This window comes from Lithobates pipiens, unplaced genomic scaffold (assembly GCF_037356315.1).
Source record: "Lithobates pipiens isolate NorthernLeopardFrog02 unplaced genomic scaffold, aLitPip1_a1.2 Scaffold_25, whole genome shotgun sequence".
NCBI classification, from domain to species: Eukaryota; Metazoa; Chordata; class Amphibia; order Anura; family Ranidae; genus Lithobates; species Lithobates pipiens.
In genome coordinates this window covers 187,184,358-187,199,819 of record NW_027507787.1, presented here as the reverse complement: position 1 = coordinate 187,199,819, position 15,462 = coordinate 187,184,358, and the positions used below count along the sequence as shown (strand labels likewise).

Sequence of the window (15,462 nt, the reverse complement as noted above, 5' to 3'; positions counted from 1 at the left end):
AGTTGATAGAAGATCGCAGGATCATTCATCTTGCGCAAAAGCATAAGTCCTGCATCAAAGAAAAATGGACCGAAGGGCCCGCAGGGTTCCTAGGTCATTCTCCTTCAGTAGGCAAATTAAAACTGAAGCTGCTGGGGCAGTAGGGAGGGTTGTTAGCACAGGGTCCGTCCCCTGGGCGGTACTGACAATTCTGTGTATTGTGTTACAATTTTGCCTAGTTCTAGTGGCAGGCTTACAAACCCATTTAGTTACAGAGAGGAGCTGTGTCGGTCGGTGAATATAAGAGAAAATTCTTTACTGAATGTAGTTATTTTTTGCAGTAGCGAAGAATTAAAAATAAATAAAATAAATTTAAAAAAAAAAGCCACACGTTCGTAGATATAGTAAAATAAAATGTGAAGCACTGAGTACTTTTGGAAATATTGAAGCTTTAATCCATGTAAATAATATACAGACGTGCAAATAGTAATTGACTTGGTTTAAACAATAATTGTATTTTTCTCAGCATGAAAAATTGAACCACACATATGAATAAATATTTATATAAATTGTCCTGACAATTGACAATCTCAACTTGTATTTGGATTGTTATACAGCATACTCTAAAAAAAAAGCAACCGAAAATACTGTGCAGCAATGTAGTGTACATATTGTGTATAAAGCAAGAACAGAACACCAACATTTTAGTACCGAGGCCAAACTGCTAAAATAAAGATGCAGAGAACCAAGACCGCTGGTATTTTGGAACAGTTTAGTTGAGTGGTAGTCTGGCCCTTTACAGACGCAAATGTGCTACCGCCAGGGCCTTTATTTTATTTATTTTTTTAGGGTAAAAAATGCTCACAGTTCCACCCAATTTTGAAAGGTGGTATTAAATGAAAGACCACCAAGACCACCTCTCCACCCCTCCTTTTTGGATATTTAAAACTTGCAGCTTCACTGCCGGTTTCTCTTAGTTGGAATGGCGGCACCTTCACCTGATCCGATGGATGCCGGCCTCGGGGTGCCGACATCGCGGGCTCCCCGGACAGGCAAGTGTCCTTATTAAAAGTCAGCAGCTACAGTGTTTGCAGCTGCTGACTTTAAAAAAAATTAAAATAAATTCGGCCTGGGCTCCAACCAGGCCATGACCCCCCAACACGTTTCACTCTGCCCCCGGAGCTTAATCATGAGGATCATGGATGGAGTGAATTGCGTTGGAGGACGTGGCCTGGTTGGAGCCAAGCTGAGGCTGCCATACACCTTCTTACAGGCTTTTGCTGTGATGTGCCACATTTAGGACTTAGGACTGGATGGAAAACCAACTACCAGACAGCATACAAAGTCTTCTGCGCTGGAATTTTTTTTAGTTACACTAAAATAAAAGGCCATAGTGGAAGTATATTTGTCGTTGGTGTGTAAACTTGCACTCATCTTTTAAAGGAGAACTCCGGTCAAAATCTGTTTTGTATCAAGTGAGGAAGGTTTAGAATCTGTCATGGTTGTACTGCTTAAAGTTTGCCCAATGGCAACACTTAACTGTACCATGGTCACTGGGACATTGATCAAGGGTAATATGTCTATTGGGGATCCCAAAAGCAATATAAATCTGGTAGAGGTACTAACCCATACCACTGTATTCAGAAATGAAAGGCTGGCGTTACAATCCACGGTCTGCTAACAGGGCACGTTCTCACTCTCCTGTGGGTGCAATATTGTGGGTGTTTTAAGTATGAAGTACTAAACCAGTGCAACACTTTAAAGTACACCTGTTCTGAAAGAAACATGTGGACTACCATTGTTATCTCCTAATGCCCCGTAAACATGAGCGGAATTTCCGTCAGAAAAATCTTAGATTGTTTTTCAGACACAATTCTGCTCAAGCTTGGCTTGCATACACATGGTCACACAAAAGTTCTCTGAACTTTCGACCATCAAGAATGGTGACGTACAAACACTAGCTGAGCCGAGAAAATTAAGTTCAATGCTTCCGAGCATGCGTAGGAATTTTGCATGTCGGAATTGCTACATAAGATCCAAATTGCCGATCAGAACTTTTTCCGTCGGAAAAATAGAGAACCTGCTCTCAATCTTTTGCTGGCGAAAATTCCACCAGCAAAAGTCTGATGGAGTATACACAAGGTCAGAATTTCTGACCAAAAGCTCTCATCGGACTTTTGCTGGCAGGATTTCCAATTTGTGTGTACGCGGCTTAAGAATACTAGCTACCTGGATTTCTCTGATGTAAATGCATGCAGCAAGTCAAAACCAGTGATGATAAAATTGTACAAAGTTGTTCAATCAGTCAGCTAGCCAGGCACCTAGACTCTTTAGAAAGAGGTCACGATGGCAGCTTTCGTGTTACCTCTGCGGAGCCTCTCTTTAATCTGTGCAGCTGTGGGCATTAACATGTATGTAAAGTGCACTACTCTTCTGCCACTTAAATACAAGTGTGCCCAAACCATAGAATGCATCATTTTTACTGGACTATAGTGCACATTATCTTCACAGCTTCCATTAAAAAACAGCACAGAACTCTATATATCCACATTTAATATGCACAGAGTGCGCACATTGGTCCTTAAAGCTCAAGTCCCGCCATGCAAAGCAAGTGCAGTGGAAACGCCATTGTGTACATACCATGGGCATTGAGGAGAGGAGCAGTACTACTTTACTTAAAAGGTATGGAATGTTTGAAGAATGATCCCGACTCAGCCCCAGGTTAAGCATGAATTCTGTCCACCAGCAGAATGTGGACAAGCATGAACAAATCAGAATTTACACTTGTACAATTGCTGTGCTCTCCCTCTTAGATTTACCCAAACTATGCAGTGTGAGGTGCTACCTAAGCAGGCAATTCAATTTATATCCAGAAAGGAAATCACACTACACAGGTACTAATAAAATCTGAAGTAGATCGTATTAATAGATTGTAAAATGCATCCTCAGCTTAATAGGACATTGAATCCACAGACTCATGGGTGACTTAATTAGTGCGATTCTCAAAACCTTTGCTTTTACCGAGACCTTATAAAGACATGGCCAGTTAGGGGTTCATGAGAAAAGGATTACAAGACAGATGACGCATAAGGTAGTGCACATTGGTGAACATTTGGGAATCTAGGGGAAACTGAAAGCCCAGCAATTTCAGTTTTTCGCAAACGACATAATTTGGCTAACTGAAATATGTTGCTGCTGAAAGGGGCTAAAAACACAACATGGGACAGCATTTAGGAATATATGTATACATCCCTATACACATAAGGCCCTAAATGCAAGTACCACTTGGTACAGTGTTCAGCCCTGTCAAGGTCGAGCATATTTCATAGACCGACAGGCTGCAGGCAGCAAGATTGGACACAGCACCTGTGCTTCCCGGGAGCACTAAACGGCCAGACTTATACCCACACAGGTTACATGCCTAATGTTGAAAGGGCCTCAGAAGACTGGACCAATGAGATATGTTACTTGCAACAGCCAATTGGATGCCTTAAAGATGAAGATGATCACCTTTTGCAAAAATGTAATAAATGCATCTACAACATTTAAAAAAACGTGCATGTAATAAATGTTTGCATTGGATCCTGCAAAGCACTGCAACTTTCATCCGTGGATCGAGAGTGTAATGCACAGGCTCCTGCAGGCTCTTAACCTCAGCTATAAGTCAGAAGTACCGACCTCCAACTAGGGGGCTGGAAGGAGTAAACAATGGACATCAAGTGTGATGATGTAACCGCACTGGTGCTCCATTGAGATCTGCGAGTCCTACTGCTACAGTGCAGATGGGACTTGTAGTCTCTGCATTCACAGCTCTCTGTGAATAGACAATGCAGCTGTGCAGATTGAACCATGTATAGCCAAATTTTAGACCCAAACAGAAGCCTGTGATTAAAGTAAATTGGGAGGAGGGGAGCATGGTGCAGGACTGTTACCAGGTTTCTGATTTTACACTAGGCACGAGTGTAAAATCAAAACACGGTCCTAAATATTAAATTAGCTTTTAAATCTGGCAGCAGCAAAAAGACTGTTGGCATTCAATTGCTTTATAGAAGTCTATTTAGTGTAAATGGACACTACTGTGAATATTATACCTTCGGTCATAAAGGGTAGCTGAAATGTGTTGGTCCCTTATAAATACCATTTCTATAGAATCTGCGGTAGATTTCCACATAACTAGCAATGCCATTTCCCCCAGTCCTTCCACACCTGCACTGTTTGTACAGCGAATAGAGGTCACCTGGGCATTAATACAGAGCAGCTTCTATTTAACAGTATTCCTACATAACCCATGGATGCCAAGAATTCTACAAAAGGCATTCAACAAGCAACCTTTTCTGTACCTACAGTAGATCTTCGGTTACACAGGCGTCTAATATACAACACTACTTTGTTGAATAGTAAATACATGGCGAGTAGGCTAAAAAACAGAGTGTAGACATGCTTTGTTTCAGATGAGCTACTGTAGGCCAACAGAGTGCATTTGTGTTGTGTCCTTTGGAAAGGGAGGCGTTTGCTGTGACCTCGGAGTGCTCTGCATGTGAAAATGTCGGCGGTAAAGCAGTCTTGTGCGTTTCCATGGCTCTTCTCAGTTCGTTATTTCTTCTTTGCATTAACATTTTTGCAGACCCAGTTCATTCCGTCCTAGAGAAAGAGAAGCAGGGAAATCAAATGCCATGTCACATCAGGGATGATGAAAATACACATCCTCCAATATTACGTTCAATTCCAACCGATTAAAAGGAAACTACAGATCATTTGCACGTATATGTAGTCAGTTTCAGATTAATAATTAGCGTCAATGTTTAAATAAAAATAAATAAATAAAAATCCTTCTTTGTACTCGGTTTGCCCACTGGCAGAGGAAAAATGTAACAGGAGGAGGGTGATTTTTAGCATGAATGGAGCGGCGCTACAAAAATGGAAAAGTGGGTGTGACTTGTGAAAAGCAGATGCAGATCAATATGTGTGATTTAGCCAGTGTGCATCATACTGACCATCGTATGCATCCATACATAATACCTCAATCTGCAAGTTACATCAATACTTAGTGGTTGCAAACCCTTATATACAACCAGTGAAGTGACTAGCCTCAGGTGACATACAGAGATGAAACAAATCCCCCTATATAACTGTCTTTCCCCGACAGCCATTTAAACTCAGAATTTATACAGCTTGTCCAAGCTTTCAGAAAGGGGGGGGGGGTGGGGAGCTAAGGTTACACTCTGTAGAGCTCACTGAGAGCTGATTGAAGGGAAGGGGCACCCCCCTTCACATAGCATACAGGAACATAGCTGAGGCGGTCGATCACAGGTCATGTGCCGGAGTTCCCCCCTCTGTCACCTTTTAATCTCTTGGTGTCAGGACAACTTGTCAGAAGTGTCTCATACAGTGGAAGGAGGCAGAAGAGAAAATTGACAGTGCACTGGATTGAGATACAGTGGGGACAGAAAGTATTCAGACCCCCTAAATTTTTCAGTCTTTGCTATATTGCAGCCACTTGCTAAAATCATTTAAGTTAATTTTTTTTCCTCATTAATGTACACACAGCACCCCATATTGACAGGAAAAAAAAAAAAACACAGAATTGTTGACATTTTTGCAGATTTATTAAAAAATAAAAATATTAATAAAAATGCCATAAAACGATCCCCTATTTTGTAGACGCTATAACTTTTGCGCAGACCAATATAGGCTTATTTTTTTACCAAAAATATGTAGAAGAATACGTATCGGCCTAAACTGAGGAAAAGAAAATGTTTTTTTAATATATTTTTGGGGGGATATTTATTATAGCAAAAAGTTAAAAATAATGCATTTTTCTCAAAATTGACGCTTTTTTTTGTTTATAGCGCAAAAAATAAAAACCACAGAGATGATCAAATACCACCAAAAGAAAGCTCTATTTGTGGGAATAAAAGAACATCAATTTTGTTTGGGAGCCACGTCGCTCGACCGCGCAATTGTCAGTTAAAGTGATGCAGTGCCAAACCGCAAAAAGTGGTCTGGTCTTTGGCCAGCCAAATGGTCCAGGGCATAAGTGGTTAATGAAAAGATGCAAATAGAAGACAGAACCAACAGTATATGTATATGAACTGAACAGTCTGTACTGCCCCTCCCCAAGATGGTGTACTCATCCTATTGTGGGTCAATCAGCTGGAAAAAGGAAGGATGAGGGGGTGGGCATTCAGAAAAGGTGCAGGCACAGAGATAGACTTTTTACAGAGGACAGAAGGAGTTGGGCACATAGCGACAGGCTTCCTACAAAGGGCAGAAGGGACGGGCACATAGCGACCTGTTTCCTACAGGGGGAAAAAAGGGGCAGGCATACAGAGACAGGTTTCCTACAAAGGAGGCATGCTAATAGAGGCAACCTTCTTACAGAGTGCGGAAGGCACAAAGAGGTTTCCTACAGAGGGCAGAAGGAATAAGCACAGGGCACACAGAGCCAGGCCTCCTACAGTAGAGTGACCAGACATCCCCGGTTTTCGGGGACAGTCCCCGGATTGGGGCAAATTCAAAGACATTCAGTGCAGAATTAAAATAAAAAAATCTGAATTACACCCCCCCCCCCAGCTCTTACTAGCTTAGGGGAGTTAATTATTTTCCATTATTTGTGCCCCTTTGTGATGATCACGTGCTGGTCGGAGCGGAGGGAATATTTCTTCAGTTTTGGGTGCATGCCCATCCAGCTCTGCTCGCATGCTCTTTTGCCTTGGCTCAAGTCCCGGCCACCCGCCTACCTGCTTATCTCCTTGCCTTCCCTAGCAGAGTGATTTTCCTCCGCTACCCAACCCGGTAGTAGCTGGGGCACAGAGAGTAAGACTTGACAGGTTGTGAGGCAGGCGGCAGTGGCGATGGGCAGAGAGCGTTGATTACCGCCATTACTAGTAAGAAAAAATAAAATAAAATACGTCCTCGGATTTCGTTTTAAAAAATCGGGTCACCTTATCCTACAGAGGGCGGAAGGGGTGGGCACACAGAGCCAGGCCTCCTACAGAGGGCGGAAGGGGTGGGCACACAGAGCCAGGCCTCCTACAGAGGGCGGAAGGGGTGGGCACACAGAGCCAGGCCTCCTACAGAGGGCGGAAGGGGTGGGCACACAGAGCCAGGCCTCCTACAGAGGGCAGAAGGGGTGGGCACACAGAGCCAGGCCTCCTACAGAGGGCAGAAGGGGTGGGCACACAGAGCCAGGCCTCCTACAGAGGGCAGAAGGGGTGGGCACACAGCCAGGCCTCCTACAGAGGGCAGAAGGGGTGGGCACACAGAGCCAGTCCTCCTACAGAGGGCGGAAGGGGTGGGCACACAGAGCCAGGCCTCCTACAGAGGGCGGAAGGGGTGGGCACACAGAGCCAGACTTCCTACAGAGAGCGGAAGGGGTTGGCTGGGAGACATTGAAGGCAGGGCCTGGCTCTCTGATGTCGCACTATTTGGCTGCTACAAGCTGTTCAGAAGGGAGAGAAGACAGAGGAGGGCTTAATATGTTACAAAATCCTTCAGTTAAAAACATTCCAATCTAGCATGAGATCCTAAACATCACATCTTGTTTTTTAACAGCTACAAATGTTTAAACACATTTTTTTTTGCATCATGATCCTATGCTCCCCATCCACAAAAATAGTTTTCCTGAATTCCTGAACTTTTTAGTTAAGAGCAATGCACATCATACAGTATATATCACCATCATGTGCTCTGCTCCAATCACGCTACAACACTCAAGATTCACGGTGTCTGCCACTCCAATGCGTATGTATGTACATTAGCATATTTACGCTGGTTATTGCCACAAGCGTCAGCCGCTGAACATGACCACAAAACAACCCTTTTCCTAGTCATGCTCAATTAGCCTATGTGCGGTGTGGTTACGAATGGTTTGAGTAAACAGAATTTGACATGCCTGCTCTGAATGTGGGACCATATTAGCCACTAGGGATGAGCTCCGGCATGTTCGCATACGCCACGTGAAGAGCCCCCCAGGAAGTCGGCGCTGCGCTAATCACAGGCAGCAAGACATTTCCTGATCTCTGCAGCCGCACATCGGGACAATGTCTCACTGCCTGTGATAAGCTCAGCGCCGACTTCCTGGCGGTCTCTGCAAGTGGCGTATGCGAACACGCCTGAGCTCATCCTTATTAGCCAGCATAGCAACCCTTTTATTTTGTGATATACTATCCGGCCTTGCTATTCCCAAGTATCCACATGACTACATATTAAAAAGGTATGGAATATTGTATATTGTATTGTATATCTATATATCAATATTTTTTTAATCATGCAATGTGCTGCGCTCTGCTAAAAACATACAACTTGAATAATTATTTCTTACAAAACAGTGCAACACCTGTTATCGTGCATGTGCACAATACACGCCAGAATATATACACCGTGTGAGTTCTATGAACCCCCCCAGATCATTACTCAGAACACAGGTGTACATGGTAGAGATAACATCCCTGGAACAGTATAAAAGGACTCACAGGCATAGCTGAACCTGATACATGGTGGTGGCCAGCAGTCACAACACAGGTGTACACAGCAGATACACATCTCTGAATTATTGCACCAGGTGGAAATCACCAGGACATCAATGTCTGCAACATTATAGGGCTAGTACTGGATTACAAGCACATTGCATAAAATGCACTCAGAAGCCAGTATAATTGGTTCAAAATATATATATTTTTTTCAAATTATAATCTATAATTGGAGCAATAGTAGCTCAGCCATTATGGAGGCGGATGGAAGTAGGAGGTGACAGATGGTGCCTTAGTAAAGATATTGCTGTGTTAAGGATAATGCTGATCGGCCACACAAAATGTATTGATTTTGGGTTTTAATTCAGTTACCGGTTTCAGCCTGAAGGCCATCCAAACCAGAATGTAGTGCGTGAAACCGTCATTCCGCGTGCGTTTCCCACACCATGTTTGAAACGTACTGCAGTTGTAACCTATCCTTCCAAACGTTTTGATTATAAAAACATAATTTAAGGACAAACTGGTCACTCTTAAGACCACATGGTAGAAGAGGCCTCCCAAGAAGCAGTTAAATACTGATCTCATCTTTGAGACCAAGATATCTGCATTCCCCATTACCTAGCATAAGAATCAATAAAATATCTATGTTGCACGCATTTTCTCAACTACCACCTCATTGCGGTGAGCGATGTGAGTGCAGAGAAAACTGCTCGAGTATCAGATGTGTCTCTGGAATGAAGTCATCCTGTGGCTGTGTAGCTTGATATCCATCTGACCGTATCAACAGCCATCATGCCAAACATGAGACAAGGCCCTTCATTAATTTTCTATGTGGGTTCACTGGCTCGTCCAGAACAGCTGAGACAGCTTAAAACAATAACGATGTGCTGACACCTTCCTCCTACTCAGTGCACTTATTCCATAAACAGCGCTGGCCTCTGGACACAATAAACATGCAACAGCCTTGGCTCATCTATCTATTGTATACACACAGAGCTATTAAACAATATGGCCTGTTCAAACCGCATGAAATCCACAGAGTGATGTGCATTAGGCTGAGAAAAACAGCTATTGGCAGGCAGTATACAGGGAGAGGGCAGCCGGCATGATAGAATGAGAACAGCTTTGGCATTTAAAGGGTCAGTCTAACCTAAAAGATATACTTCAGTTATTGGAAGTGTCTGGTGGGCTAAATCCTCCCGAAGCTTCTTATACCTCCCAGAAGGGAGCGTGTTCTCCCCTTGCTCTGTTCTCATACACATTGTAGTCTTACTCCAAGCCTTTAGGCTTAACTCACTTTATGCATGTTAACGTCTGTTCATAACACACATTATACATGTGTTTTAAGGGGCATCATGTTGATTTCTGATGAATGTGATGCCCCCAACCCATGTCAGCAAAGTAAACCAGGCCCTTGACACGCCAAACACATCACAATAGGTAGATGTGGATGGATTCTTCCGATTAGAAAATTCTCCAAAGACTACACGAGTGCTCAAAAGGTACATGGCAACTCACCAGAGGTGTATGACCACTTTTTAAAGGTAGGTCAAAATGTACTTTGTTAGATAAACCAGTAAGATCCTGGACAAGACATCTCTCCACTGCCTCTCCGGCCTCGCCTCGTCTCTCCCGCTTGCCAGGCCCAGTGTTGGCGGAGGAACGTATCACACACAATCTATGACCCGGAAGTGCAAGGCAGCCTTGCACTTCTGGGTCATTGGTTGATTGTGTGAGGTACGTTCCTCCTCAGTCGCTGTGTTCTGGGAGGAAGCTGGGCCTCGCAACTGGGAGAGACGAGGCAAGGCCAGAGAGCCAGTGCATAGGGGTCTTATCCAGGATCTTACTGGTTTATCCAACAAAAGCATATTTTGACCTACCTTAAAAAGTGGTCAAATACCTCTGGTGAGTTTCCATCTACCTTTTGAGTATTCGTGGTGGTCTTTGGAGAACTTTCTAATCAGAAGAATTAATTTATTCCTATGGTTTTGGTATTGTCACATATGGACTCTTCATATGTTTGCGATTTTTTTCATGATTCATAAATATTGATTTTTATGTTGAATTCACCAATTTGATTTACAGCACCAACACATTTACCTTCTTGTTTCTTCATGAGAATATGTTTAATATGTAATATATATATTTACATATGTAGCTACTTCACTAAATTACCATCCCAGGAGCCACTATCAGCCACATATTCATCTGTAGATGTAAATACACATGCAGTGCGTTTCAGTAGCCCAAAATGGATCACGTACATTGGAAATGAACGAACAGACGCAACACAATGGGGTCAATTTACTTTATAGGTATAGGCTATATAGGTAGAAGTATAAAACTTTTCACTTGGCAAAATGTGAAATTTCAGAGTGCAAGGGAACTTTTCCTTAGCTTTTCAATTATGGTGAAACTCTTCAGACTTGAATCATCCAATCACATCCTTGCACATGATTGGGTGATCTTTGTAAATTAAATTTTCACCACATTCACTAAGCTAGTGGATTTTCCCTTTGAAGAGTGAACATACAATCAACTCTGTGCGTAACTGGGTTCTTAGAGTAAAACTTAGCTCACCCTGTAGTTTGCATATAGAAAATCTGATTGGTTTCCAGGGTCATTGCCATCGTTGGGATTCTGCCTGCAATTCACAATCGCACTGAAATGCTTGCATTCATTTTTAATGGAAGTGCGGCGAGGTTTTGTCCTGAGACAAATTGCAATTTAATTGCAGCAAGCAACATTGTATAAAGCTTGCTGCCCAAAAAAAGCTCCTGCTCCTTTTTGGGCGACAACCTTTGCTCGCTGCAGTTTTGCAGGAATCTATTGTGCCACAATTGTAGCAAGACCACACAACGTTTACATGCCATTGAAAATGAATGCCACCTACACATGAATGCTGTGTTTTGTCAGCATTGCAGTGCAATTTGGAATCCTAAGCAGAATCTTGGCAAGACTAGACTAGATGCGGACAGGGCTTAAAGTTGACCATACACTGATCAAAATTTGTCTGGCCTAGCAGGGACCAATTTTTAGTGTGTAGGCTGAGCTCCCCTGCTTGACAAAAGTCAAGACAAAAAAAAAATAAAAAATCAGTTTAATTGACTTCTGTCAAAGGAGCATGTTGGAAATGTTCCATTGTTTAGTGACTTCAGCCAATCAGCTGCAGACACTTCTCAGTCATATGTATGTGAAAACACTCAACACTCTCCATCAGTAGCTGTCAGCTGCAGGAATGGGTACAAATACCATAGGTAGTCTATTAATTCACAGTGATAAAACTAGTCACAGACAAATTATCCTGGGGGTCCACTTTGGGGTTGTGCATAGAAAACTGCAGCAGAACATGCAATAAAGAATCGAACTGCTGCAAAAGGCAACAGACTATTCTTTCAGACATTTTCATAGATGAGGCTGCTGAAAAGAGTGTGTGAAAGGCTGGACAAGCAAGCCTGAACTCTGCAGAATTTTAATCTTCAAGCCATGCCGGCATCCCACACAGTGATATGATCAGAGTGAAATATTTTGCTGAGACATCAGAGCAATATCCTGCTTACAGTGTAAAAATAGCCTCACCACTGAGGGATCAGGAATTGTAGGGAAAGGGGTACTCAAAAAGACATGATATGCAGTCCCTATAAAATATATACTATAAAAATGTCCTGGCACTGATGTATTGAGACTTGAATAAACCCAACAGGCCAAGTACTGTTTTATACTTAACCAGTTCCCACCCAGGCCAAGGCTGACATTTCTCTTCTGTATTTTTTTTTGCTAGAAAATTACTCGGTGCCCTCAAATATTATATATATTTTTAGCAGAGACCCTACAGAATGAAATGGTGGGGAAGCACTATTTTATTGCACATAAACACTACATAATACCTATTTATAAAATATAAAACATGATGTTATGCAAAATGAATAGATACCCATCATATGCTTTAAAATTGTGTCCGCCAGTGAAACGGCGCCAAGCTACGGTACTTAATATCCATTAGCGATGCTTTTTTAAGCCTTTACAGGTTACCAGTTTAGAGTTACACAGAAGTTCTGGAGCTAAAAGTATTCCTCTCGCTCTGATGTTTGTGATGATACCTCATATGTGTGGTGCCATCACCGTTTACATATGCCTGCAGGACATATAAATGAGTTTGCGTTTATGCGTAAGCATGGGGGAGGGATTGATTTACATTTTTTTTAAAAATATTATTTTATTTGAAACGTATTTATTTTTTTTACACTCATTTTCTTTTTTGATCAATGGTTTTGCTTTTACAGGCATCATTCCGGTATACTCACTTCAACCCAAGGACATCATTTGATGTTCTGCGAGCAGGAAGTGGTTAAAGTAGACTTAGGTTCAGAGATATTATCATTTTTTTCCCACCGTTCTGCCCTTAAATGGGACACAGTACATGTAGTACTTTTTCCCATGGAGCTAGGTGCTTTCTAAGTTTAGTTATGAGGTCTGACCTTACCACCCCTGTGGTAAATTGGACAACAGCTAGGAAGGAGACAAACTAATCTTAATGCCAGCTCATCTTGGCTCTGAACATTTCCCCAAAACAAGAGGAAATCAGGAGGAGAGGGGCATGTGTCAGCCTTCCGACGCTCTGCATTCCTCCAATCTCAGGAAAGTGCTCAGAGCTGAGACAATTTGCTGTTATGATTAGTCCGTCTCCTTCCTAGCTGCTGTAGAATTTGCCACGGGCAGAAGGTGGTAGGTCAGATCTCACAACTAGATTTAAGCTGACCATACATGGATCGAAATGTGGCCATTGCAGCAGGGACTGGCAGCATTTCCATCCATTTATTTTTGATACTGAATTAGACTGATCTCAGTAATTAGTGGCATGGTCCATACTGTGGCTGATGCTGCACCAGTAGTCCATGCGCATATACTGGCTGTTTCCTAGACATTTTCCTGCATTCATCTGTAGAATGATATTACAGAAGGAACTGAGCAGAAGACAGCTACGGTCCTCCATTTACCCTACCAGGGCCAAGTATAGCACCTTTCTGTGCTATAAAGCATGACGCTATCCATCACAGAAGAGAAAAAAATGTGTTTAGTCAGTAGCAATGGCACAATTGGAATCACAAAGCTCCTTGCTAATATGAATGCTGGCCATTCATGGATTGAATTTTGATCCATGTATGGCTGCTCCCGTTGATGAGAAGTTGATGATGTCTCACAAACAGGACTGCTGGAAAGTTTCAGTTCGATCAGCACTGTAAGCAATAGGCTGCGGCACCGATCAATGTACTCTGACAACAGGGAGGCAGGAGAGTGTCCCCGCTGTCAGAATACAAAGACACATTGGTAAGGATTCCTGCATCCACATGTGTGGATAGGGGAATTGGGTCAGTTTAGGAAAGGGGCAGCTTAAGGAGGAACCCAGCATGGATGGAGAGAGAGAGAGAGAGAGAGAAAAAAAAAAAAAAATCAATTGGGCAGTGTAAGCTTTTATCAGTTATGAAGTAGGGACAGCTGCGCAAGAAGCCATGTGAATTAGCAAAAGCAAGAGGGCGGCAATATACTTAACAAGGCAGAACAAAAGAAAAGCAGTGAAAAACAGTGTAAAAAGCACAGCGAATATACAGTTGGTACCCTATGAAAGAAAAATGAAGATGTAAAATCACTGAGAGGAGCAAGAAAACGGGACCCCCAAGAGTCACATCCAGCTATACAGGCATAGGTGGAAAATTGAGCATTTTTTGTGGCTCACACATTTAACAAAGTCATCTTCCGTCATTTTTATTTTGTTCCATCTTCCTATATGCGGTCTAAGGCTGGCTGAGAGGTCAGACAGGGTATCTCTCCTGTTTAACAACGCAGCCAACAAGGATACTGCTGATTTGCTAAGCGCCACTCTCTGTCTGCAAGCACTTGCCTGAGATGAGCATCTCATGAGGAATAGAGGGGAGAGGCAGAGGCTTGTCAGCTAAAATGTTTCAGGCAGAAGCTTGGAGACAGACAAAGGTACCATTTGTCAAAGCAGCCATCTCCTTGCTAACTGTGTTGTCAGATGGCCGTGGAGGGAAAAGGGGTGCCCTCTCTGACCTTACAGCTTGCCTTAGACAGGACACAAGGATACGAGACAAAATACTAAATGTATTTTATCCCCCTGGATGACAGAACAAAATTATTAAAAACAATTAAAAAATTCTCTAAAATATGGGTCACTTGAAAAAGGTGCAGTTTTCCACCTACAGTAGGACTACAGTATATAGGTGATGACTGCTTTGTGACAACCTCAGGCGGCACCCCGGTTGAGAAAGGCTTGTCTTAAAGTGGTTGTAAACCCTCTCCTATACTCAGTGAAGTGAATAGCCTCAGATGATACACAAATTAAACAAATCATCCTACATAAGTTTTACTTGTTTATCTGCAGTCTTCTCTGTCTACATCCATTCAAAAGTGCAGAATTGTGATAAAGCCCTTCTTCATCTGTGGAGGAGCACAGAAGAGGGGGGGGGAGAGTTGCAGTTAGAACTCTTGTAAATTGTAAGAGCGCTGATTGGAGGAAAGGGACACACATGACACAGAAACAAAGGAAGGATAGAGAGCTGTGTTCTGAATAGAAAAGCTGTGTGCCGAGCTCTCTCCCCCATCACAATTTATCTTGTGTTGGGATAACAGAGGAACGAAGCACCTGAGATTAACAACACATAAACCTAGTACACACAAGCCAAATGTCAGGTGGCATCAGCAGGTGCAACACAAACTGGCTGACATTCGGACTGTGAACTGCAGCCAGTCAGACAGAAGCTGGCTTCTGTCCATGGGGCATGACCGAAAAAGGTTTCTCGATTGGCTCCCAATCAGCGCTCTCACCCAATAGCTGAGAGGGCAGGGATGGGTGGGTTTTGATCACTGTACTAACATTGCATGGGTAGTACAGATGCTCCTCCAAAGCGGTCAGGTTTTTGAGCTTTGGAGATACAATGGGGGAAATAATTATTTGATCCCCTAATTTTGTAAGTTTGCCCACTTACAAAGAAAT

The 15,462-nt window shown here is 42.7% G+C and overlaps 1 protein-coding gene across 1 annotated transcript in view; it reads right to left on the bottom strand.

Annotated features, from left to right (window-relative positions):
• Positions 1 to 408: 408 nt before the first annotated feature.
• ARL3 (ARF like GTPase 3) overlaps positions 409 to 15,462 on the bottom strand; it is a 96,466-nt gene continuing 81,412 nt past the window's right edge. The window contains exon 6 of the mRNA XM_077455300.1: positions 409 to 4,620. Within this exon, the coding sequence (XP_077311426.1) occupies positions 4,573 to 4,620 (48 nt within the window). The 3' untranslated portion in view covers positions 409 to 4,572. The remainder of the gene's footprint in view (positions 4,621 to 15,462) is intronic.